The following is a 26,468-nucleotide window of genomic DNA, read 5'->3' as shown; positions in this document are numbered from 1 at the left end:
CGTTACAAACATAAATACAGGCGAATATACTGACATGCATAAAAAAATGTAGATATCGTAAGGAAAAAATTATCAAAGTCCACCTATTATTATTATTAGTTTGAGTAGCGTCGCACAGAAATCATTAAAATATATATTAATAGTTTCCTTCGTGTGTAGGTAGTAAAACTTGCAAAAACAATTTTTGAAAATAATCAAAACTACAGAATCGCTACTCCTTGTGAGTATCCTACTAATATTATAAATGTGAGAGTTTGTATGTCTGGATGTATGTTTGAACTTCTTTAACGCAAAATCTGCTGAATAGATTTTGATGAAACTTTACAATAATATAGCTTACACACCAGAATAACAAATAGGCTATAATTTATAAAACTATAATGTGAATTATACAAAATATAAAAGAAGTGTGATTTTTACTAATGAATACAACTAGCGCCATCTCTTATCAACTAGCATGGAAAAGATCAATACAATTTATATGGCAACAAAACGTTTCCCGGGTCAGCTAGTTTTAAAATATTTATAAATGTGTTGTGTATTATAACACTAGAAATAAGGGATTGCTTGTAACTAATTCTAGTAGGCTTCATAAGATACATAATAGCTTTAAGGGTAAATGCATACACTTTTAAAATAGACCCAGCCACTGTTCAGGTATTATCTATAAATAAATTTAAATATTTTATAAAACAATGGCCCTGCCGTAAATCCTATTACTCCACAGCTGAATATCTAAGTGATCGGACAGCCTCGGACTAGATTATGATTATTTTATAGCGATAGAAATGACTGTACAATATTGTATATTTTTATTGAAAATAGCGCAAAAAAAAGAATTCTTGGAGAGTTTCTTGCGCCGCCTTTTCTCTTAGAGAGCCATTTGTTTCCGAAGCGGTAGTAGTATCTAGTATATTAGAAATGACATCAAAAAGAATTTTAAAGGCATCAATTTTGAGAAAATAAATGCCTTTTATGCCATTTTATGCGTGTTTTCAATTATATGCCATCCATCGCTCATCATCTATTCCTGCCACTAAATTAACTGTCCCCACTTCTAGGTTTGATCTATTGTTACTATTTTAAAAGTAAGGATTATCATCCCCACCATCTGTTTGAATGGCATTCCTCCACAGTACAACCAAACTGTAGATTGAGTTGTACGGTGTTTTCAGGGCGAAATGACACTCGACCTTCAAAAAAGCGTATAGGTATACCTTGTCAAAAGACCGTTAACACTCCTGAGAAATCACCTCTGGTGTTGCAAGAAAATGTGAGCGGCGGTTATTAATTCACATCAGGCGACCCTTACGCTCATTTGTAATCCTTTTTCATAAAAAAGATAATGTGAACATTTTTATGATAGAACAAATTCAAATTAAGGCAAGCTTGACATAAATGTTATGTGGACTTTGGAATTTTTTGGTTGCGATCTTTGTCATCTAATTTGCGAAGATATTTAAAAAAATCCATAGATCTATCCAATTATAAATCTACATTCAGAAGATTTTCTTTTTCTGTTACAATAAAACTTAGTACGATAACTGTACAAAGTCTGCACCCCACAATTATTATTAAAGGGCATATTGAGGATGAAGATTTTTGGCGTGTGGTTCCTTGCACATCGTAAGTCCTTGCGACACTACAGCATCCACTACTATCGTTTATTTACGTAATTTACTTCTTGACGCTTTTGCGCATTTGTTTTTGTAAACATTTTTACAAGCTTGCGTAAAAAAAAATTTAATTTCCACAGCACACAGAGATAAAGTCGTTCACGCGAGAGGGCGTGGTCTCTGAGCGCGAGTCCGGCGTGCTCGTGAGTAAGTGGGACGTCAACAACGTGCCCGCTGCGCTCGCCGTGGCGACCCGCGCCGGCCTCAACTCACGGTGGGGCTTCCACGACGCATGCGATCGACACCCCACCTGCAACCTGCCCATCTACAGGCCCAGGTTCACCCCCTATCTGTGAGTATCACTTAAACAATTTAAATATATGTCTATATTCAAATACATTTGTCTCTGTTGATATTGATATAGATTTTAATATAATTCAATTAGCACAATTTAAAAATGTAATAAACAAGAGAATTACTGCAATACATGATCTAATGAAGCTTATAAATTCTGTAACATAAGTATTTTTTTAATTATTATTGTTATTCAAAAGGCGTAGTCCCTGATTCATGGAAGTCGGCCCTTGTCCATCGGATCCAAATAAAGGAGACAATTCGGATCCGGCAAACTACAGTCCTATTGCTACTACCTCCCTGCTCTCCAAAATCATGGAGAGCATAATCAGCCGCCAGCTCTTGGTATAACTTGAGGGTCATCAGTTGATCAACGACCGGCAGTACGGCTTTCGACATGGTCGGTCGACTGGCGATCTTCTGGTATATCTAACACATAAATGGGCGGCGGCTATTGAAAGCAAGGGGGAAGGCCTGGCAGTTAGCCAAGGCGCTCCTCTCAAAACTTCCATCCATTGGGCTTCCCGAAAGCTTGTGCAAGTGGACCTCCAGCTTCCTCACTGGGCGCAACATACAGTTCGTTGTCGACGGATATTGCTCGAACCCGAATGCTGGAGTGCCCCAAGGCTGTGTGCTATCACGCTATTTCTTCTGCATATCAATGATATGTAGGACACCTCCAACATACATTGCTATACAGACGACAGCACTGGTGATGCCGTATACACGGGCCATACAGGTCTCTCTCGGGAAATCGTTGAGCAGTGCCGGGAGAAACTTGTGTCTTCTATCGAGTCCTCTCTTGAGAAGGTCGCGAAATAGGGTAAATTGAACCTTGTCCAATTTAACCCACAGAAGACTCAAGTTTGCGCGTTTACCACTAAAAAAAAACCATTTGTCGTATCACCGCTCTTCGACAGCACTTCCCTTAAAGCCTCGCCTAGTATCGGAATACTGGGTCTCGAATTCTCGAGAGATTGCCAATTTCGTGGCCATCTGGAGGGCAAAGCCAAATTGGCTTCGAAGAAACTGTGGGTCATTAATAGTGCACGGCAATACTTCAAGCCGGCCCACATACCAGCGCTCTACAAAGCGCAGGTCCGGCCACACATGGAGTATTGCTGTCATTTCTGGTCTGGCGCACCCCAGTATCAGCTCGATCCATTTGACCGCGTGCAACGCAGAGCAGCTCAAATTGTCAGGGACCCAGTGCTCTGTGAACGGCTGGATCACTTGGCGTTGCGTAGAGATGTCGCTTCATTGTGTGTCTTCTACCGCATTTATCAAGGCGAGTGTTCCGAAGAGCTGTGTAACCTGATTCCTGCCGCCGAATTCCATCTTCGCACGACACGACACAAGTTAGGATATCATCCCCACCATCTGGTTAAGTGGCGGTCTTCCACAGTGCGGTTTTCAAGGAGCTTTCTTTCACGTACTAAAAAGCTGTGGAATGAACTTCCTTGTGCGGTGTTTCCGGGACGATACGACATGGGTACCTTCAAGAAAAGCGCGTACACCTTCCTTAAAGGCCGGCAACGCTCGTGTGATTCCTCTGGTGTTGCAAGAGATTGTGGGAAGCGGTGATCACTTAACAACAGGTGACCCGTACGCTCGTTTGTCCTCCTATTCCATAAAAAAAATGCCCTGTAATTTCACTAGCTATGGCACCCATTAGACTAAAACGCAATAATGCCTACATATTACTACTTCACGGCAGAAATAGGCGCCGTAGTGGTATAATCTATCCGGCATGCTGTGCAAAAAAGCCTCACGCTGGTAAACCACTAACAATTCAACAGTATGCTGGCTTTTATATTAGAACGAGGTGTCTTTTGTGATGTTCAAAAAGATAATTTAACTGTTTATTTTCAGGAAGGACAGTCTGTTTATATACACAGATCCTCCTCACAGCTACCAGCACTATTTAAATCTCCGCAACAAGACCTGCGAGGCCGACCTATGCCATCTACATTTCGATATGACGGGTGAGGGAACATAATGATTAATAGATCACATATAATTATAACAATGGATAAAAACCACAGTTACGGCAATTCTAGTCGAAATCACGAAACAATCACGCGAAGACAACATCGAGAAGTCACTTACGGCCGTTCCCAATATACTATCTACAGATAGAGATAAATTACTACCCTCTACTGTCAGTAATTAGCTGTCAATAATCTGAAGCTGTCCCAATATACCCGATAAGTCATTCTTGTCGCCTTATATTGGGACGCGTGAATTCCAATTTCCAAGTTAGAGACTGAATATTGGGAACGGCCGTTAGACAACGCTCGTTTTCCAGCATGACGCAACGACCCCTCTCATGACGTCGCCACAAGCAATTACATTGTAGTGCGCATGAGGGACACTGCCACGGAAACATAAAAACAAACTGACTGAAAATTACTAAAAAAGATTTGAAGTGCTTTAGTCCAAATTGATTTATTTCCACCTTTCATTGATAACAAAATATAACAATGATAAGTTATAAATTATGCGGCAAGATGGCGCTTTTGCCGCCGTGAACCCTCTCTGCTTCTCCGTAAAACTTTTATACAGTGATAAAAATCAATACGCGAATAATATTTAACCGTTATAATTACAATATAAATAAAATGTCTGTTAGTCTCATAGGAATAATTCAGACTTTGGTAATAAAATCCCATGCTCACCAAGTGCCACAACTAACAGTTACAAATTACATATTATTATCTCGCGTTGTACAATGCGTGTATCTAAGGTGCTACCATCACCATATTATCATAACCGGTTTCATACATTAGTAGATTTTACAACGAGTGCACAAAACGAAAAAACAAATATTTTAGAACCGAGACTTTTATATATTTATAGTAATGTCGAGGATAAAATGGTTTTGTGGACGAGTTATAAACTCTGCTTTTCATTTCGATTGCGAGTAAATAAAACAGTAGTATAACATGGGTAATTTTAGCAAATTAATAAACGCACGATAAAACAAAACCTGTTTCCCGTCGCTTTTTTTTTAAATCTTACGATATTGATATTAGGCTTGGGCTCCAGACTTATACAGCCTACTATTAAATTAATTTTGTAATATATATATATATATATATTTTAATTGAAATTTTAACATTTTTTTATATCGTTTTTTCAAAATGATAAAAACGCGTGATATAAATGACTGAATTTTAACATTATTTTTGCGGAAATTAACTTTGAAACATATTGATGACATCAATCTAAAATTTTGGAAAAGCTGGCTTTTATTTAAAATGTGTCTCTTTACAATGCTTTATTTATTTATTTATTTAAGATATACCAACAACAACTCAACTTAACATTAACAATTGATTTGCACTTACATACTAATTCTAGGTTGATTATACTAATTAGATACATTCAACATTTTCGTAATGCTTTGGTACGGAGTGGACTTGAATATGTTTCACCGGTTTTGAATCCCATAATATAATGTTTATATTGAAATGTCATGCTATAAATCATGACTCGACCATTACAATATGAAATCTTTGGAGTTAAGAGGAAAACTATTGATGTGTCAATATTATATAAAATTATGCATGATAGAATCATATCCCCCAGAATGTCTTGAAAGTGTAAATCTTATAGACCAACTAGCTGACCTAGCAAATGTTGTATTGCCATATAAAGTAATTAAAATTTTTGGGGTAAAAATTAGATGCAACCGATTCTCAGACCTACCAAATTTATCGTACTACAATTATTGTATTCGATTGCCATCTTGCAACCCTATAGCGGATTTGTGGATGGAATAAAATAATATAAAAATCGCGATAAAAAAATAGTTGTAGATCGTAGAAGGGCGAAAATTTGAAGTTGTATCTATTTTTTAATGCTGAATCATACTAAGATAGAATTAAAAAAAATTGCCAAAAAGTACAAAAATAAATTTTGGGATGGACTACCCTTAACATTTAGGGGGGTGAAAAATAGAGTTTGTACATGAGAATCGGTCAAGCCGTTTCGGAGGAGTTTAGCTACAAACACCGCGACACGAGAATTTTATAAATTTGATATTCCCCATAAAAACACTTTTCCCCAAAAATCAACAAAACTAACTTACCTAAGTTACCCTAAACACGCCTCTGTAAACAGACTAATGAGCATACATCACACTACAATTTAAATGACGTCACCAGTTTTATTGTGTGTGTTAGTCGAGTCGCTGGTGCACAAATAAATAACACGTATAAAGTAACTGGATCGTTTGACTTGAAAACGCCACTCATCATTTAGGATACCTTCTGATAACTAAAAAGTATCACACCTTATACTTTTCAAATGTTTAATATCAATAAGTATAAAACAAACTGCCGGAAAATATGAAGATCTTAATTATTTAAGCTTATATTAAGGATTGGTCTCCGCTGCGCTCCAACTAGGTACCGCAGGAGTCGAAAAGTGCGGCAACTAATACTACGCCCAAGTGGGCGTGGCGTACTCGAGCCAGTCTCAAAAAATGTGTGACGTTGACGTGCCACATGTTCTGTTAAACTTTGCTAATAATTGAAACTAAAATTCCGGTAAAGTAAGTATTATGTATTTTATTAATTTCAATGTAAAACAACACGAAGCGTATTTTACAAAATTTGAAAGATGCCATTGAGTGTCAAGATGCCACGCACACAGGCATCTAATAGTTGCCGTAATAAAAATGCTGTTGTTCTTAGGTATTGCGGTATCTAGTTGGAGCGCAGCGGATACCAATATTTAATATAAGTATTTAAGTTAAATATTTAAAGTTAATTACTATATCGTTGTATTATATCGTCTCTATCGTTATATTTATCTCTTTTCTTTAATGGAAATGTAAGTACGTAATTCCCATCATCAATTTTAGTTGACACTTTATTTCTTTAATTTTTTATTCTTATTTATTTATTTAGATTCACCAGTGGTAATTACAATAATACATTTATAATTATTATACTAATTTACAAGGGTCTTATTACTAAATGCATTACCTTTTAAGGTGAATACCGCATGTTAAATTATGTGTGAAATGTTACATAAAATAAGTATAAGTTATAAAACAACCATTCTATAATGTAATGAAATTAAGAAATTCACAAAATCTATTTAACAAGTCAAGATAAACGTATTAAACAAATCAAGAATACTTATTAATTATTTATTTACAATACATTTTTATACATTTTTGCGAAACCTTGGCAACGAATCACTGAATGGGTCTAAGCATTTATAATCGTTTATAATTTTGCATAATCGCGACACAGGTGAATTGATCCCTAAAATAGTTCTGCGAGAAGGTTTTTCAAATAAGTTCACAGGTTTACGTGGGCATCTAGGCACTCTAAAATTAAACATAGACACAAGAAAGGAGTTGTCATAAATGTTGTTAATACTTTTGTATGAAAAGGAAATCCAATATGTCCCTATGTTGTTTCAGAGTTATTATTAAAATATGTAAGTCTTTCAGAGTATGTTGCGAGTGATCTAGATTTCCCAATTGAGAAAGCCATTTTATGTATAAATAGTTCAATATTGCCATGTTTATCACAGTGGCTGTACATGCATATCTTATTGTACTATTCCTGGTGTACTTATTAAAATTATAAATGTAAAATGAAGTGTTGTTGGCGTTGAAGACACTAGTGGATGAAGGAGATAATAATAATTGATACAAAATATAATAACTGAGCAGATTGACAGCAAAATTTTGATTTTGATTTTTAAGTTATAGCTGTAAAACTTTTTGTATGTGTTTACTCATAAGTGTTATGTTGTACATGTGTCAGGTGCTGCACACAACACCCTCGTGATCCATCCTTACAACAACACGCGGCTCGTGGCGTGGTCGCTCCACAGCGCCGTGCGAGCGAGCACTCAGCTCCACGGACGAGACGTGTTCGTGATCGTGCACTCAACCGCCACGTGGGCACCGAACCTGCCCGCACTGCCCTTCTCACTAACCTTCAACGTGAGTTATATATCACTTATTGAAAGTCAAAAACTATCACCCATTCCAAAACGAATACCTCAGACCTGAGAAGAACGGGCGCAACAAACTCAGTGGCCTTTTTTTCATCAAAACATGTTTACAAAGTAATATTGTACAATTAAACTATTATTTAATAGCCTAAGGGCGGTCGCTCCATTCCCGATCTGTGGTATCATTAAGAAAGTTATTTATGATGTTACTTTTACCACACAAACGTTTTTTAACAATTATTTTGAACATTTTCTGGGATCTTGTTGTAAAAGTAGTAGGCATTATAATTTTATGTCTGTTCCTGGTGTTAACATTATGGTTATGACACTTTCTAGCAAATTCACTTATGAGCCTAGATCAAGAATATATTGAGAAGCAACAGTCAAGATGTTAAATCCCTATATATTTCTCTTTTATGGAACACGGAGACCAATCAGAGTAGGCACAATCCCTCATTCTGAAGGATTCCTTTTGAAGGTGCCCGGGTATGTCGTAAAGTACTTTATGCACCAAGGAAGTTTTACGCGGAAGAAAGCTCCTTTACAGTGTTGCTTAAGTTTTTGGCAGCCATTGCCTTGGTGTAATTTAGTGGCGATTGTTTGACGTGAGTCAAACAGATCTTCGGATTAAATACTGTTTATTTCATTGATATACATAACGGTTAGTCCAATCAATAGGAAATCATGTACAAGACACTAAATGCACCCGTAATATAGCAAAAAAGTGTTTTTCACTTCGTAGATTTTTCAAAAAGTGTTTTTATTTGCCAGGTGTCTGGATCTGACCACCTGTCACCTGTGACGTCAGTGTCGCACCACGCCCACCTGATCCATGCCCCCGATCTCCGCACGGACGGCTTCAACAGACTTCTACACTTGGCGCCCAAATACTTCGACATCAGCTCAACTATAAGCTATCTAACTAATTATATATTCTAACGAACGGCTACTACGCCCATTCCATTTCATTTACGTATCAAACTGACCATTTGTATATGAAAATGAATAATTATTTACATTTTTACTATTGCATTGTCAAGTGATTACTTGCCAAACAATTTGTTATGTTTTTAAAGTGATATTCCTCGCTTCTGGGATTAATACACAAATAAAATTTGAAAACGAAATTTTATGAACGATGCGGGACTCGAACCCACGACCTCTCGCGTTCAGTGTGAGTGTTCTTCCAACTGAGCTAACCGTTCGGGTTATCGTTTATATAATTTTGTTTTCAAATTTTATTTGTTGATTACTTACCAATTAAAAAATAATGAAAACACCAAAGGCATAGTCTGTTACTACAGGTGTTTTCCAGTTATTTCGTCCTGATGGAGAATGTAAAGCTCTGCTCTGTAACTGAGGCGAATAACGCGCGGGAAGCGGGATGCGTTTTAGCGTAATTCGATCGCACGCTTAGGCTAGGGTTACTATAGATGCGAGTTCTGACGAAAATTTGTTCTGACGAGTTCTGACGGATTCGTCAGAAGAAACAAACGCCTGGTATCCAATGACAGTGTTTACACTGGCAACGACGAACGCGTCAGAACATGCACGACGTCGTCAGAACCACTCGAGCGTTCAAACGAGTTTGATTTTTTCGCACCACCTGCGTCTGCAAATTTCGAGTGATTTGGTTTCCACCATGGATAACGATGAATTGATCAGTCTCGTGCACGAGAACAGGTGTTTGTGGGATATGAGAGACAAAAATTATCACAACAGAGATATTTCTCGGCAAAAGTTGCTACAGAACTCAACACTAGCAGTAAGTAAAATTTCGATTTCGGACGTACTCGTCAGAACAAATTTTCGTCAGAACTCGCATCCATAGTAACCCTATCCTTAGCCTCTCAAACTTACGCTTCTCGCGTGTCATTTTTGGTTGTACAGTGGAGAAACATCATCCATTGTGAGATCAAACAATCCCGCCGGGCGTCCCGCTCTTGTTTCGCTTCAACTTGAGCGACTACTCGCGTCAATTTGAACACGTTCATACAAGTTAGCTGACACAATCGTCGCGAGCGACTTCCGTCCCGTGTCCCGCGCGTTATTCGCCTCAGTTTGAACAGAGCTTAAACCAGCCGAAGTGACATACGTAACAAGGTTGCCATAGGAAAGGTGAATTTACTGAACTTAATGAACATGAATTATACGTACAGGTATTCAAATAGTGTGGATAATATGTGATACCAAAAATAAACTAGTATTTGTATTAAAATTATTCGTATTAATAATACACACTTAGCCATTATAAATTATTGATAATTAATTACAAAAAAATTTAAGTCTCCGTATATTCTGCCTCTGATGAAATGTTACCTGAAAGCCTACCATCAACTTGTAATTAGCGATTCAATTCCGATGCAGTTCCGTTTAGGTACATAATCTGAATCGCTGAGATTCGTACAATGGAGTGTCTATAACTTCATTCAGTTATTGCGCCATTGCGTTAGAATCGCTTATGGAAGAATGAACGAAAGAAATAAGTGTGTCGTCCGCGGTGTGAAAAATTTTCACTATTTTTTAAAAGTTATCCACTAAGAACACACTTTCCGCTAAGAACGTAGCACCTTTTTTTGAATCGCCCACTTTGACACATAAGCTATCCAGTTTAGGTTGAAACATTACCTCATGGTACGAATGAATGAACGAACTAAAACTGTTTGCGCTTCAATTTCCAACTTGATTTGACGTCAACCTAAATTGGATAGCTCTAATGACGTCGTGGTATGAAATAGCAAAACGGTTAATTTTAGGTCGTATATTGAATCGCAATTACAGCTCATGGTAGGCCCGCTGAACTGTTTATCACAAATACATCAAAGTTATTAGTATTAATTTAAAATTATTTACACATAGAAATCATTGCAGTTTTTTCTTTCTAGATATTAAAATTTTGTTATTTTTTTATTAAATTTATAAAGTAATTAAGGTTTTAATTGAGGACAATAATAACGAACGATAAATTATGGTTGTGGTAATAACTATGTCAGTAAGTTAATGTTTTATTAATAAGATATATTACAGAAAGAATAAATAGGTTTATCAAATTGTATTATTCTAAGGTAAGATATTTTTAACCCATTGTGCAAAGAGAATTGGCGATAGATAATTAGACATTGATATTCGAACTACTGTTAAATAGTTGTACCTATTAGTGTGTATTTAAACTATTCAAAACAAGACGGGCCACTAAGATTTGTTACGGGCCACTATTACAGCAAAGCATGTGAAAGAGTAGAGGCATTGCATTGTATAACTTATGTATCTATAAAAAATAATATTGGTTACAATTTAGGCTAACAATTGCTTAAAAATAATGATCATCAAATTTTTTTTAAAACTATATAATGAAATTGACCATTTTTAATTCAAAACATGAACAAAAGAAAGGAAAAATGAAAGATACTGTTCTTCTCAATTGTGTTTCTTCTTTTTAGTAATGAGTATGTCCTCCTCTCTTAGCAATGCACTCCTGAAGCCTCGCATACATACTCTGGCTGAAATTCGCCATACTCTGGATTGATGGCATTTTTAAAATATTTTATTGAGACGCAAACTGATCTGTCACAGACGATGATAATTCTCATAATGGCCGCCTATCGGCCTGTAGTAGTGTAAATAAAATTATTTTCATTTGTTTTTTAATTTTTGAAAAACTATAACACAAAGCTACACCATAATCGTGGTGAAAATTATTATTGTAAAAATTACTTGCACGACCAACAAAACTATTGTCTACATAACAACTAGAACAAGAATCTACATGAAATAATTCGTTTGAATGACGTGCGATTTTGAGGGCGAGGTATTTTTATGTTGATACATTGCAACAACCTGGGACAATATTATTAATTATTTTGTACAAAATAACAGTATCAATAATATGACGTTGTTTTTCAAGATCTTCAATTCTATGTCTGTTTCCCGATATGTCATAATCAGTATATATATTACCGGTTTTATAATCTGAGGCCTTCGTAAATTTCTTTCGCTATATTAAGAACACTCTTTCTTTTATCTGTTTTTTCTGACTTGGCTGGTCGTCCTGATTAAATCCTTTCGCTGCATGGCAGACATCTTGCTTTGCGGCGAGCGATCGATGTTGGTTGTGCATGAATTTTTTGAGATCTTCTTCGGATAGTTTTTTCAACAATAAATGATACAATACTTGATGGAGTTTGTAGCTTCGATAAATTAGATAAAAACTTAGTAAGAATGTTTGTATATGCAGCATTTGAATCCTTTTCCAAGATATCAGTAATTCTTTGCCACTGAGCTTTAATATTCTGAACAGCATTGGCAAAGCATTCATTGTCGATGGTTACACGGTTTTCAGCTCAATTTATTGAGAAGTTCAAAAGTGTCTGGTACTTCATCATCTGGTGTAATAGAATCACTTTAGCTCTTTTCATTATTTGTCCTTGATTCACCCGTCTTTTCATTATTTGTGCTTGATTCACTCGGAATTTTTTTAAAGAATGACGGTGAAAACTGGTCACCCAGAGCGAATTTTGCAAATTGTTGACGATCAGAGTCATTCAAATGTAATGTAATGATGTCGTAAGTACACTCCCATGTTTTCTCTCTACAGCACAGAGATCAATCTTTGCGCTGTTTCTACTACTTGAGACAAATAGCCAGTCATAGATTCACTGGTTTCTACGCGGATGGAAATAAATGTTCGGAGTAAACTGATTCTCCTAATCCGGTGTCAATCAAAAAGTTACTTCAATTTTTAATGTACGAATAACGAAGGTTCGATGGTCATAACTACCTTGGATTTGATGAAATATTGTCCAAAACAATGCTTTCTAACATCATAAACTTTTTGACCGTGAACGCTCAATCGTAATTTTGTCGCCCTTTTAATTTCAGGACATTAAGCAGACGACATTTTTAACGAAAATTTAAGCCCATGGAAAGGCATTTCATAGAGAATTCATGCCTATTATTTATAAATGTAAAAAGGATAATTATTCAGTGTTATATTATTGTCCTTTTTTTCATTATTATTGATTAATTCCATATCCAATAGGTTTCATACTACTATTTTTTTTTGGTTTTAAAAATTTTCGACACTGGTCTATAATATCCAATTTATTTTTTTCTTAAAATGATGGCCAGTACTTTTACTAAAGTACATTTAAATATAAATAAGCTAGTGGCCCTTATAAAGTTTTAAGTAGTAACCAAAATATATATATTTTTAAATAATTTATATCAACTATATAATGTTATGGATACAATAAACTCGAAAACTTTTATTGTTTACATAACCAACCACAGACTATTAAAAGTTGTCTGCCAATTTAAAGTCAGATTAATAAGATAAGCTTAATAAAATAATCAGATGATTTTTTGATGATGATTAGTAATAATAATTAATAACGGTGATCACTTAACACCAGGTCACCCGCTCGTTTGTCCTCCTTTTCCATAAAAAAAAAATATGTGTGTCAGCTCCGACGCACGACTGGAGTTTACTCCTCAAGAACGATTGTCTTTGAACAGGTACTAAACAAAATCAAGTCCAATGGTGTCGGTTACAAACAGACATACAGCGGAAGCTAAAATAGCGTATTAATTAAATGAGCTAACAAGCGCTGTCACACACAACTGAAAAGTGAAAGGTGCGCGAGAATGCACACCAAAAACGTTACTATTCCATTTGATGAGTAGGTTTTACTCTTCATATTTGTCTCATACCGGGCGCCTTATATGAAAATCGATTCTTAAGGAATAAAATCCAAAAAAATAATAAAAACTTGACGTTCCAGTTTCTAGGTAAAATGCCATAGTAATAATTGGTGCTGATTTTTTTATGAATCAAGAGGGAAAGAGCATATCTACCTGATGGTAGGTCACAAGAGGGTTACCAGCCTTTAAGGTGCTTATGTCCTTTTTTTAAAGTTCTTGTATCGCACAGAACTAGAAACGCATTATTATTATGCTCATTGTTTAGTACTTATAAGTTAGTCAACTAGAATTTATATTATAAAGTAACTTACATACTAAAAGTTGTAAAGTTTTTCACCAGTGCTATGTTGGAACAAGACTGGTGTTACCAACCTAAAATGTATTTATAATACGCGCTACTGGCTACATTACTGATGAATCTATAGTATTTTGTTTTTAAAATAATAATTTTAAAAGTATATAATATAATATGGTTTTGTTAATTTTTAGTCAAGAAATTATCGATGTTTTGTACTAATTTATTTCGTTGAGCGCGAACTCAATGAGAAGTGTTATATAGATAGAGAACACGTGCCACTGTATTCTTGCTCGACGAATGATTGAAGAACAAACACTTTGCTCGGCGCTTTTCATGATTGCTTTTTCAATTTAATATTAAGGCGGTTAAGGTATAATTTGTATAAATAGATGTTAATACGATAATAATTACTACGTAAATAAACAGTTGTGGACATCATGAAGGGAAACTTTATATGGATTTGTGTAACGAAAGTAAAAATCGAAAGTTTGGATGTTTTTCTCTGAATTTGTTGTTATTTTAGATAATCAGGAGATGGAATCAAGGAAATGGTGTTGAAATAAAATATTATAATTAAATGCATAATTTGATTTATTTTCAAATCCAGCCTTACACAGACTACAGTAGTCAATTGTATACCCTTTCTGATACACAGTTATTGTATTTAGAACAATACAAATAATAGGTAAGTTTTATTGTTTGTTAAAACTCTCTATTTTTTTACGTGTAACTGTTCAACTCAACTTTTAATATACAGGCTGGTTTTTTGAGAAGTGATGATGATGAAGAAGGTGATGGCTAAGTCGGTAACTACGAGACTTAGAGAAAAGTCGTGAAAGGAGTCATGCCCTCGATTTATAAGAAACCAACAACTGCATATTTAGTTTTTTAAAATTTCTTGAACTATTGACGGAAATCGACGGAATCGACGATGATTTTTTTAAACAAATACATCCTGTATTGTTGAACCAATGGACTCTGTTGCTGATAAGGATCAATCTTTGCAAAGATATGTATTACTAAAAATGAGAGGAAATTCATATCATTCTCTTATTTTAGAAGTTTCGGGGGGACACATTTTACCACTTTGGAAGTGTCTCTCGCGCAAACTATTCAGTATAGAAAAAAATTATATCAGAAACCTCACTATCATTTTTGAAGACCTATCCTCGGTTGAGTTGAGTTTCAGTTCTAAGTATGGGGAACTACCAAAATTTATTGTGTTTTTCTATTTTTGTGTGAAAATGTTAATCCGGTTCAAAGAATACATCTACTTACCAAGTCTTAACAGTATAGTTCTTATAGTTTTAGAAAAAGTGGCTGTGACATACACGGAGAGACAGAAAGACATGACGAATCTATAAGGGTTCCGTTTTTTGCCATTTGGCTACGGAACCCTAAAAATCACCTTATATAGATAAAATAATTTTATAAAGGTCAACTGAGGGAAATGCGTCAATGGGGTAAATACTGCTTTTTGCCATTTCTTAAAAACTAATCGAAATACAACAACTTCATCTATCTATACTATACTAGAGGTAGCCGTTTGAACTATATTCTTCACATAAAATAGAAACAGATCGCGTACAACGCGAAATTTGACAAACTACCATTTTAAAAATAACTTATTTTTGCGCAAGAGGAGCAACGAGAGAAGAGTGCTTTCAATCATTAAAAATCTATGGTTCCTGATTGATTTTTTATAAGATTTTATATTCCAAATACGCAGTACATGTTTGCTCGTCTGTAAAGGTAGTAATTTTGATTCTAAATTTCGTAATAGTTGAGGTATGATGATTGTAAATTTTAGGTTATGACAAGAAATTTTAGGCTAAATGCGTCTGCTTTTTTGGGTAAAAGAGTCTGTGTAATGCATTTACCCTGATATCGAATGATTAGAATGAAATATAATGTGTCTCTTCATTTTGGGTTTCACTGCATCCAAAATATTTGCTGGATTAAACAAAGTGGGTTTTACGCCATGGCTAAGTCGGTAATGTATGTAAACTTGAAATGATAGTTTGACAAAAATTTATCTATATAGGTTTATAGGTTAATATCACCATTGTAATTGTTTTTTTTTAATTAACTACTCGTATAACTTGTATCTGAAATCAAAATAAAAATATGGTGAAGTATTTTAAAAAATCGATGATTATAAAAACTATACAAGTATTGATTTCTAAAAAAGGTTGAGCACCCATGATATCAGGGTAAATGCATTACACAGACTCTTTTACCCAAAAAAGCAGACGCATTTAGCCTAAAATTTCTTGTCATAACCTAAAATTTACAATCATCATACCTCAACTATTACGATATTTAGAATCAAAATTACTACCTTTACAGACGAGCAAACATGTACTGCGTATTTGGAATATAAAATCTTATAAAAAATCAATCAGGAACCATAGATTTTTAATGATTGAAAGCACTCTTCTCTCGTTGCTCCTCTTGCGCAAAAATAAGTTATTTTTAAAATGGTAGTTTGTCAAATTTCGCGTTGTACGCGATCTGTTTCTATTTTATGTGAAGAATATAGTTCAAACGGCTACCTCTAGTATAGTATAGATAGATGAAGTTGTTGTATTTCGATTAGTTTTTAAGAAATGGCAAAAAGCAGTATTTACCCCATTGACGCATTTCCCTCAGTTGACCTTTATAAAATTATTTTATCTATATAAGGTGATTTTTAGGGTTCCGTAGCCAAATGGCAAAAAACGGAACCCTTATAGATTCGTCATGTCTTTCTGTCTCTCCGTGTATGTCACAGCCACTTTTTCTAAAACTATAAGAACTATACTGTTAAGACTTGGTAAGTAGATGTATTCTTTGAACCGGATTAACATTTTCACACAAAAATAGAAAAACACAATAAATTTTGGTAGTTCCCCATACTTAGAACTGAAACTCAACTCAACCGAGGATAGGTCTTCAAAAATGATAGTGAGGTTTCTGATATAATTTTTTTCTATACTGAATAGTTTGCGCGAGAGACACTTCCAAAGTGGTAAAATGTGTCCCCCCGAAACTTCTAAAATAAGAGAATGATATGAATTTCCTCTCATTTTTAGTAATACATATCTTTGCAAAGATTGATCCTTATCAGCAACAGAGTCCATTGGTTCAACAATACAGGATGTATTTGTTTAAAAAAATCATCGTCGATTCCGTCGATTTCCGTCAATAGTTCAAGAAATTTTAAAAAACTAAATATGCAGTTGTTGGTTTCTTATAAATCGAGGGCATGACTCCTTTCACGACTTTTCTCTAAGTCTCGTAGTTACCGACTTAGCCATCACCTTCTTCATCATCATCACTTCTCAAAAAACCAGCCTGTATATTAAAAGTTGAGTTGAACAGTTACACGTAAAAAAATAGAGAGTTTTAACAAACAATAAAACTTACCTATTATTTTTCTGAGATATCCCGAATCCATATTGAGTCAAAGCCTTTCTTTTCAAGCGTTCTCGATGCTAGCGACATCTATCTCCCTTCTGTGCGTGCAGTGCCACCTAGTGTTTCTTTTACGGACTAAAGTGGTTAAGTTGGTATGACGCACAAAATCTTTTCCTCATTAATAAATTTTTATATTTAAAATTAAATTGTGTTTATTGAATTATTTCTAGTTAACCAAGCAAATAAATACCTTTACCCTATAATGCATACATTCAAACTTAAATATTACAAAATGTGATAAAAGGCATTTATTTTCACAAAATTGATTCCTTTAGAATTATTTTTGATGTCATTTCTGATATACTAGATACTACTACCACTCTGCAAACAAATGGCGCACTGAGAGAGAAGAAGCGGCGCAAGAAAATCTCCCAGCATTCGTTTCTGCGCTCTTTTCAATAAAAATATAGTATGCTTGTTTGTCCCGACAAAATGTATTTTGTATGAAGACAGTCAGAGGGCTCCCGGATCAAGAGCTACATTAATTTAATCCAACAGCATGCTTCTTTATTTCCTATATTCACACTTTTTTATTTATCGTTAGTTGGTCGATACTATTTATTATGGCAAGCGCTATCTTACTGGAATAAAAAACGGCTACGGATTTGAATTGCAGTTGACTGTCGAATGTCGTCTCTTTCTATCGCACTACTAGGTGTTTTTTGATGATAACTTAGAAAATGTTCACATAAATGCACGTCCTCCAGGCTTTATACTTATTATTGCTCCGAGTCAAACATTGTCAATTATTGTACCTACTACCTATATATGGGCGCCGGCACGGGGGCGCCACGGGTGCATTTGAACCCCCTTGGGAATCTCGAGGAATTATTGAAATAAAGAGCCGTCTGTTGGAAATCATTTTTTTCACAATAATAAGTAGGCAGTAATTACACAATTCTCATTTAAAAAGCAACTGCAGCCGGAGGGGTTTTTGACTGAACTTATTAATGACGTTTTCTATAAAGTTATCTTTTTTGTCCTTGGTTATCTTGCCTCGGTGGACACTTAACAAGCATAATCCAGACAGTTGCTCGTCACCTGTTGTGGACCTATTCCAAGTTTTTACTCTTCTCAGTGCGCTAAAAGATCTTTCTACTGTGCACGTGACGGGTAGACTAAGACCAATCTTGATCGCTTCAGCTACCGAAAGAAATAAATCTTTTGCCTCGTCGATGTAGTCTACAAGATGTTTTTCATATCGATCAACTCCACTGATATTATTTGCGGCTGGCTGTGGATATTTCCACATGTCAAACCAAGTTGTGAAATCTGAAATAAAATTAGGTAAAAGATCGCCATACAAATTTTCAAAGTCTTTTGCAATTTTTTTTTATAATCGATGTCTCTTTCACATTTATGAACTATGATTGCCTTTGACAAGAGTCGGTCTCTTTCGCACTGCTTAGAAACTGTATTGCGCTTTCTCTGTTATGTTCATCCCATTCATGCTGGTGCTATCTGGTGTGGAGTAGCGGTACTTTAAGGGACTACGCGCACTTATTCAGCTCTTTTCAGCTTTTGTCCATAGAAAACAACAATTTTGTATGGAGACGTGTAGGCGTCGATTCAGCTTTCCGCGTCCATTCTGCTGTCGCGGCAAACCAGCATAAAATGAGGATTAATGTCTTTTTATTATGCGAATGCTATAGAGAGCGTTCGGCGCTGTTCCGCCGCGTACATCGCTGTTCGCCGTCGAATGCGGCGGAACAGCTCTTTACAGGGATGGTTCACGACTCCTTGTCGACAAGTTGCGACCTGTATTGTTCCTGCATTGATTTGACGTAATCATTATGCACGCAAAGATTAAAGAGTGCAGACGTGATTTAAAGTTATTATTCTCATTCTTACGACGCCGTACGCGGCTGATAGAAGCAGAGCTGTATAAGTGTGACCAAAATCGTTCAGCGAAACGCGAATGGAGCTGAATAAGTGCGCGTAGTCCCTAAAGGGTGTATTCAGAGAAGTAATAGAAATTGATTAATATCCATCAACTTCGAATTTTGAAACCATTTCGATCGTCGCGAACAAATAGGTGTGAGCCGTGACGACTGTACATATAAAATAAATTCATAATGAATAGTCAGAAATTTGTAAATGTCACGAACATAAAATACCGGTTTATTTTATGTTACAGATGTTTGATTCCGAATGAAATTTCAATTTTTTAATAATAATCATATACGGCGAAGATTGTAAGAAAACTAAAATCTGCACCACTTGGAAATTATTTCTGCAGGCGCCCATGTACCTATATTAAAATTGACTAGTGTTAAAAAACATATTTTTGTAGACAGATAAAATATCTTATTATTTTGTTCTTCGCCATGGGAGAAACCCTAAATCATGCATGGCGTTTCTATTAATATGCTTATGTTTGCTGCGAACAAACAACGCGATCTCTACCTTTCAGTCTCTGAAACTCGCTCGTTACAGTAAATATATTCGTTGGACACTCAACCGCAAGACATGGTTTTACAACTTTACTTTATTAGTAATTTGATTTGAGAATGGTTTAGATTCACAATTGAACTACCTCCTAAACGGCTGGACCGATTTTGATATTTTTTTTGTGTTCCAGTAAATTTGAGAATGGTTCAGATTCTCAATTCCGTCCATATATCTTATTATATAATATATTTATTTTGTGCGTCTGTTGTAACTGAACTCCTCCTAAACGGCTGGGCCGATTTTAATGAAACTTTCTGTGTGTCTTCAGGTGGATTCGAGAATGGCTTAGATTCACAATTCTCCTGCTCATGTGTGTGATTTTTCAAATTTAAGACGTGTGTACAGGACAACGTCTGTCGGTCAGTAAATACAAATATATGTATTTACTAGTGGACAGCATGAAAATCCCTGCCACGTGATAATGCTCATGAAATACCTCTTCTCACAACAAGTTTAAATATTTCTTAAATTTAAATATTCATTAATTCAATACTTTTTCTAAATTTAAGTTATTTTATGTCTTTAGAGCAATTCACATGCTTGTTTATGGAAGAGGAGGACAAACATCTGAAATAAGATGATTACAATTGGCCAAACCAAAACCTAACACCAGAGAATTTATGGGTGCGTTGCCAGCCCTTAAGGAATTGCGAAAGTGGTTTTTTTGAAGGTACTTATGTCGTATCATCCTAGAAACATCATGAAGCTCATTAGATAGTTCCATGTTTGAGGCATGGGAAGGTGGAATTTAACAGCGGCGTATATATATGATAGGAATATTCCATATAAGTATTGCCTTACCTGAACTTTGTAAAGCGCTAAAATGTCGGCTGGTTCGAAGCATTAGCTTGCTTTATTTATATGTTTGCATGTTTTGCCTTGCCGATGACCACTCTTGGAATTGGCAATCGCTCAAAATTTCGATACCTAGTATTCTGATACTGGCTAGGTATGGAATTAAGGTTTGGGGGCTAACGCGCAATATACCCAAGTCCTCGTGGTCGTCGCCCAAATGAAAATGTTTCGAAAGGAGCCCTGCGGCTTACATAATCCTTAACTTTCAGGACTTCTCTTTATCTTTCGATATCATCGCCCATCTATGTATACTATATCTCTGTTCATTAGGCAGAACATAATAGAAAAAAAAGTGTGTCTGTCAGCTCCGACGCAAGGCTGGAGTTTACTCCTCAAGTCTTTGAACAGGTACTAAACAAAATGAAGTCCAATGGAGTAGGTTACAAACAGACATACAGCAGAAGCTTATAAAAGCGTCTTAATTAAAAAATCAAATAAATCCTTAAATAAAATATGTCAGGTAATGCCCAAACACAACTCCTGTTAAAAGCGGAACTCAAAATTCCAATTTTAAAAGGTCCAAGGAAGTTACATTTTTGCTTACCCTAATAGGTATATTATACTACATACATGCGTAAACTATGACGCAGTATGCTGTGTATGCTGGCTACACACAAGTATATATATATATACATACACACACACGAACACACACAACTGAAAAGTAAGGCTGCGCGAGAAATGATGCGCACCAACGTTACTACCGGGCGTCATAAATGAATTTCGATTCTTAAGGAGTAAACTAAAAAAAAAACAAATTATATCATGTAGGTACTTGATGTTTTATTATAATACTCGATCTAAATACAGTGTATATATAAGCAAATAATAAATTAATCTGTAATCTCTATCATATTATATAGCACACCACGCCAGCCATCATTTATAATTGGTAAATATGAAATGACTAAAAATATAATATTTAATAACAATTTTTCATTTAATTTCCGTCACTTAATTAAAATAAAAATAAGGATTGTAACAAGAGCATAATATAAAAAATTGCAATGTAATTATTTTATTTCCATTATGTTCGTATAGCTTCACATTATTTTGTTGTGGGCAGTACAAATAAATACCCTGTAGGTTCAATTTCCTATATACTTGAACCTAACGCCATTAGAAAAATATAAAAACAAATAGTTTCTGACGTCCTCGGTTGACAGATATTCCAGATAATAGTTATTTGTTCAAAAAGTGAGCAAAGTTATTTTATTGCGAGTGCTGACTTTAAATCACGAATTGGCGAAGTAGTCTAGAATTGAATCACGAGCGTAGCGAATGATTCTAATATTGACTACTGAGGTAGTGAGTGATTTAAAGGCACGAGACAAAAAAAAATTACTCTGGTGTGAAACATGCAACTTTTCACCTCGACTAGCGAGAAAAGTGTTATAAGTCACAGTAAGAGAAATAATTAAGATAATAAATTCTTGTGACAATGAGATAATACGCTAGCAAAAAGCGTTTTTGCTGCGAGTTTTCACGTAGCAATAGCGCCCTTTTCTTGCTAGAGAGGTGAAAACAATATTAGATTTAATAATGGAAATACCTTTCAATACCTTTGATTTTAAAATTCAACAAAATAGCAAAGATAATATAATCGGCGAAGTTTCGGGTTAACCTTAAATAAAATGAAAATAAATTCTCACTGGAATTCCGCAATTCATATTGGTAATAAAATACCTTCTTTAAAAACTGTGCTCATATTTTGAAATTCGATATTTTGCTCTTTTTAACGAAAAAACTGTTCGATTACTGCCAACCAATTTTATCCACTGACCTCTACTGGACTGGCGGCTGTCAAAGTGCTTTTATTTCTGTTTGATATTCTCCATTTTGGCGCTGTTGGCCATGTAGCGAGAGTCTGCGGTACTAAAACTAGTGATGAAAATCTAGTGGACAACATAGATGGTAGAAAACTATATTTTTTTTTTATCGAATAGGAGGACAACCGAGCGTACGGGTCACCTGGTGTTAAAGTGATCACCGCCGCTCACATTCTCTTGCAACACCAGAGGAATCACAAGAGCGTTGTCGGCCTTTAAGGAAGTTTATTTACAAAAAAACATTTGTGTACTTTATTACAATGATTTTTGAAGTATAAATAACGAACGAAATTAATTTAAAATGTAAAAATACTTCAGAGTATTGTACGCCGCCATTTGTATTATACGTCAAAATTAGTTCTCTGGACGCTGTCGAATGGCACAATAAAATTGCTGTCAAACATATGGAACTGCCTTTCCAGTGGTATTTATACAGGTCAGTGATAATATCGCATTAATCATTTTTTTTTATTTTAACTAGAGCAAGCTAAATTTATGGTGTACTGCACACTATTATAGGTACTTAAAGGAATATTTAAAGCAACTTGAATTGTCCGCCAAAAATTTAATATTATTCTAATATTTGAATTTACAAATACATAACACTATTTATATATAATTTGTACAGAATATTTACATTTTATATACAATACTTATAGACAGATCTTTATTTACTTACAAGTTCTGAATATATACCTACTAATATTATTTTATCTAATGGTAAACTTTTACTAGTTAACGAAACAAAATCACGTTTTAAAAGGTAGACACCATAGATGTTGTATTAGCTATAGAGCGAGCAATGTATAATAATAAAATAAAATTAATAATAAAATTAATGAAAAAAGACATAAAAACTATTATTAATTGCCATAATGTAAAATTAATGCTTACATAAGATCAATACATGTAGATCATTATAGTAATATAAAATTTTAGTTAAACACAAATCAGGTTAATTTGTTTAAAATGTGTTTAAGAGTTTACTTTATAAATTGCTCGCAACTTGCTAATGTAACTTCTTTGCTACATACAAAATTTTGTAATTTAATTAGTTTTAGGAAAAATGTTACTCATGTGTTACCAGCATTATTTGTACATTTCCTTTTATAATGTTATTTACATTTTTTTATTATCTCTCACGCTTACTACAATTGTCTTATGCAACAATTTGTGTAATCATATCTAATATATTTTTCTCAAATACTAATTACAGCCCGCTGTCAAAAAAAAGAACCTCAAAACACAAAAAAAAATTGGCCTAAGAAACGTTTCAAGAAGTAATTAGTGTAAGTAAAAGTATAGGCTATAGAACAAAAGTATTTTAATAAGTCAAAATCATAGAAACTTTAACAATGAAATGAACGTAAACTATTATTCACTCATGTACCCGTCGTTTTCATTGGGAATGAAAACAGATTTGAGACAATTAAGTTTGCGTTTTCATTCATAATATAATACACAAGTCGCTTAAGACGGCAGTATCCTGTCAAATCACTGGATACACCCGTCTGTCTTCCTTGTTTAGACGGCACTGTCGTGAGCGTGACACAGTTCATTACATATATCCGTCCCTCTGTAAAGTAGGGCGTTAGCTGAGACGGCACTAGGGTGACGGGGGCAAGCTGTCATCGCTTTCAAGGTAAGTGACGTAGTTGTCTTCAACCGAGCCATGGCCATGCGGGCGGGGTGGGGGTAGCGAGGGTACATCGTAACCATGCATCTGAAACAACAGTTATTTTTTCATATTCAATTAACATATTTTAAGAATACAATCATGCCTTCCAGTAGTGAAACAAGGTTACAGCACTTCGGTGATCCTGCATTCTTTTTTATTTTTGTCACTTATTTATTACTTCCTTATTTTTCATTAAATCATAAAATCTTTCATTTCTTTCTAGGTAATATAGACTTGCCTGGGACTAGATTATGATTATTTTATAGCAATAACATTGACAGTACATGATTGTATATTTTGTTAAATAGAGCACAAAAAAATAATACTGCAAGAATTACTTTTACCACTTCTTCTCTCTCAGAGCCATTTGTTTCCAAAGCAGTGGTAGTATTAGAAGTGGCATCAAAAATATTCTAAAGGAATCAATTTCGAGAAAATAAATGCCTTTTATGCCTTTTAGATAACCTTTTTTAATACACCCTCGAACTGATTGTGTTATGTACTCCCAGGTCAGCCTATTTTAATCCCGAGAGATATCCATATATATTAGTAACAATATTTCTTCCTATGTTAGTGTTATTAGCCAAATATATATATTTATAAATCTAGAGCTAACTATATCCAGTGTTTCTGGAAGGAACAGTCAGCTCTGTCAGAAGTCATCTTTAGGATACTGTTACTGCTAACACGTAGACGCTGCAACATGGAGACCGTTTTTGCGCATTATGGCATGATTTACATGCATGCACATTTACCCTATAAATACAGGACATCTCAAAGAAGTGTCTGAGCGGTCATATTTTTAGATATAGTTCAGGAACCATTTTCCAGTGGCTTTTTTAAACATTATCGGAAAAATTAAGTAATACGAAATAGTGTGTATAACTGGCTGTTATTTCATATCATCCAAACATGACAAACGCCCCCCCCAAAGATCGCCATGACGATCGGTCCTGCGCTGCCCTCATCCAACCTATTCGACCAGATCGTCGGTCCATCTTGTGGGCGGCCCACCAGCACAACGTCTTCCGGTACATTAAATTTCACATAACAACGAGTAATACATAGCAATGTTGCCATAAATGTGATGCCACAACCTGTCTCCTTTTTTTCCTCTTATCCAGATATGAAAAACACTATGTAGTATGTATGTGTAGGTAGGTCATCAATCAGTAGGCCAACGTCATACTCTTGAATCATTATTGAATAATATACCTGATTGACAAGATGCTGGAAGGCTGCACTGTGGTGAGGAGCTCTGTCCAGATCCGCATGTAGGGCGAAGTCCGATAACGCCTTCCATGGAGGCTGGTACGCAGTCACCTGGAACAATATACACCTTAAATAAAAAAAATAATAAGACTTTTATGTGCATTGTTCCAATTCAGAAGTTTTGCTAAGAAAAAAAAAATGGTGTGTGAAAAAGTGAATTTACTCTGATAAATGTAACTCTGACGCGCTCTCTCAGTCGACCTGAGAGCCGATTTTACCCGAAGAAGCTTACAGCATGAGCTGAACGTTCCAGCTCATTCAATACCCACAGAATAAAGTGTTCAGTGTTCTTATAGACGTGTTCACATAATCATATTAAATAATCTTTTATGTCTCTTCGTCGATCCCAGAGATTGAGTGATCTGCTAAGAATATATAAACTTCAAGTAATCTTTGAGGTGCTCTGTGATTCACATTTATCTACTTGGCATAAAGGAACCTTATAAATGATGGTAAGGTTCTTATTGCATTTGAGACCAAGTATCAAGGAAGTTTGCATCGACTTCTGGTAACGTCTCCCGTGGGGAGGTTGCAGAACGGGATACTTCAAAATAAATTTAGTGACCCAATCGTCATAGCTTAAATGAATTCATTTCGAAAGCAAGCATCACAACCAGTGCCGTATTACTGGGCAGCTTTTATGACTATATATATGAAATAGAGGGAGACAGTATATCACGCCGGAAATACTATATCTCCATATCGCTTATCGCTAATTTATGTTCTTCTGCATAAATTTAAAGCGTTTCATTGAACACAATGTAGTTACTTGAAATATTACCTCGAGCGCTAGTCCCCCAGGCGCAGGCGCCGGTTCGTGCCTGACCGGCGAGCCCGCCACAAGCGGGACTCCCATCGACATGTAACCCAGTCTTCTTCCTTCCTGCTGGAATATTTTACACTTCATATAACCATTTAGAGCATTCAATACGCCATTAGGAACATTACATTCGGAACATGGGAAGGAAAGGGGC

At 35.3% G+C, this 26,468-nt stretch overlaps 2 protein-coding genes across 7 annotated transcripts in view; one reads left to right on the top strand and one right to left on the bottom strand.

Moving 5' to 3' along the window:
• LOC126973181 (endoplasmic reticulum metallopeptidase 1-like) overlaps positions 1-13,189 on the top strand; it is a 50,207-nt gene extending 37,018 nt beyond the window's left edge. For all 3 annotated transcript variants that reach the window (XM_050820395.1, XM_050820394.1, XM_050820396.1), the window contains 4 exons: positions 1,757-1,968; positions 3,843-3,955; positions 7,760-7,941; positions 8,724-13,189. In XM_050820395.1, the coding sequence (XP_050676352.1) occupies positions 1,757-1,968; positions 3,843-3,955; positions 7,760-7,941; positions 8,724-8,891 (675 nt within the window). In that variant the 3' untranslated portion in view covers positions 8,892-13,189. The remainder of the gene's footprint in view (positions 1-1,756; positions 1,969-3,842; positions 3,956-7,759; positions 7,942-8,723) is intronic.
• An 8,284-nt stretch (positions 13,190-21,473) lies between these two features.
• LOC126972987 (insulin gene enhancer protein ISL-1) overlaps positions 21,474-26,468 on the bottom strand; it is a 76,470-nt gene continuing 71,475 nt past the window's right edge. For 2 of the 4 annotated variants that reach the window (XM_050820104.1, XM_050820106.1), the window contains exons 8-10: positions 26,276-26,380; positions 25,438-25,545; positions 21,474-24,267 (exon numbers count right to left, since the gene is read on the bottom strand). In XM_050820104.1, the coding sequence (XP_050676061.1) occupies positions 24,151-24,267; positions 25,438-25,545; positions 26,276-26,380 (330 nt within the window). In that variant the 3' untranslated portion in view covers positions 21,474-24,150. Of the gene's footprint in view, positions 24,268-25,437; positions 25,546-26,275; positions 26,396-26,468 lie in introns of all 4 variants that reach the window. The other 2 variants (XM_050820103.1, XM_050820105.1) reach the window with 2 other exon arrangements.

The sequence above is a fragment of the Leptidea sinapis genome, chromosome 28 (genome assembly GCF_905404315.1).
Source record: "Leptidea sinapis chromosome 28, ilLepSina1.1, whole genome shotgun sequence".
Taxonomy (NCBI): Eukaryota; Metazoa; Arthropoda; class Insecta; order Lepidoptera; family Pieridae; genus Leptidea; species Leptidea sinapis.
Note: the sequence above shows the minus strand (reverse complement) of the source record. Positions and strands in the feature narration are given on the sequence as shown.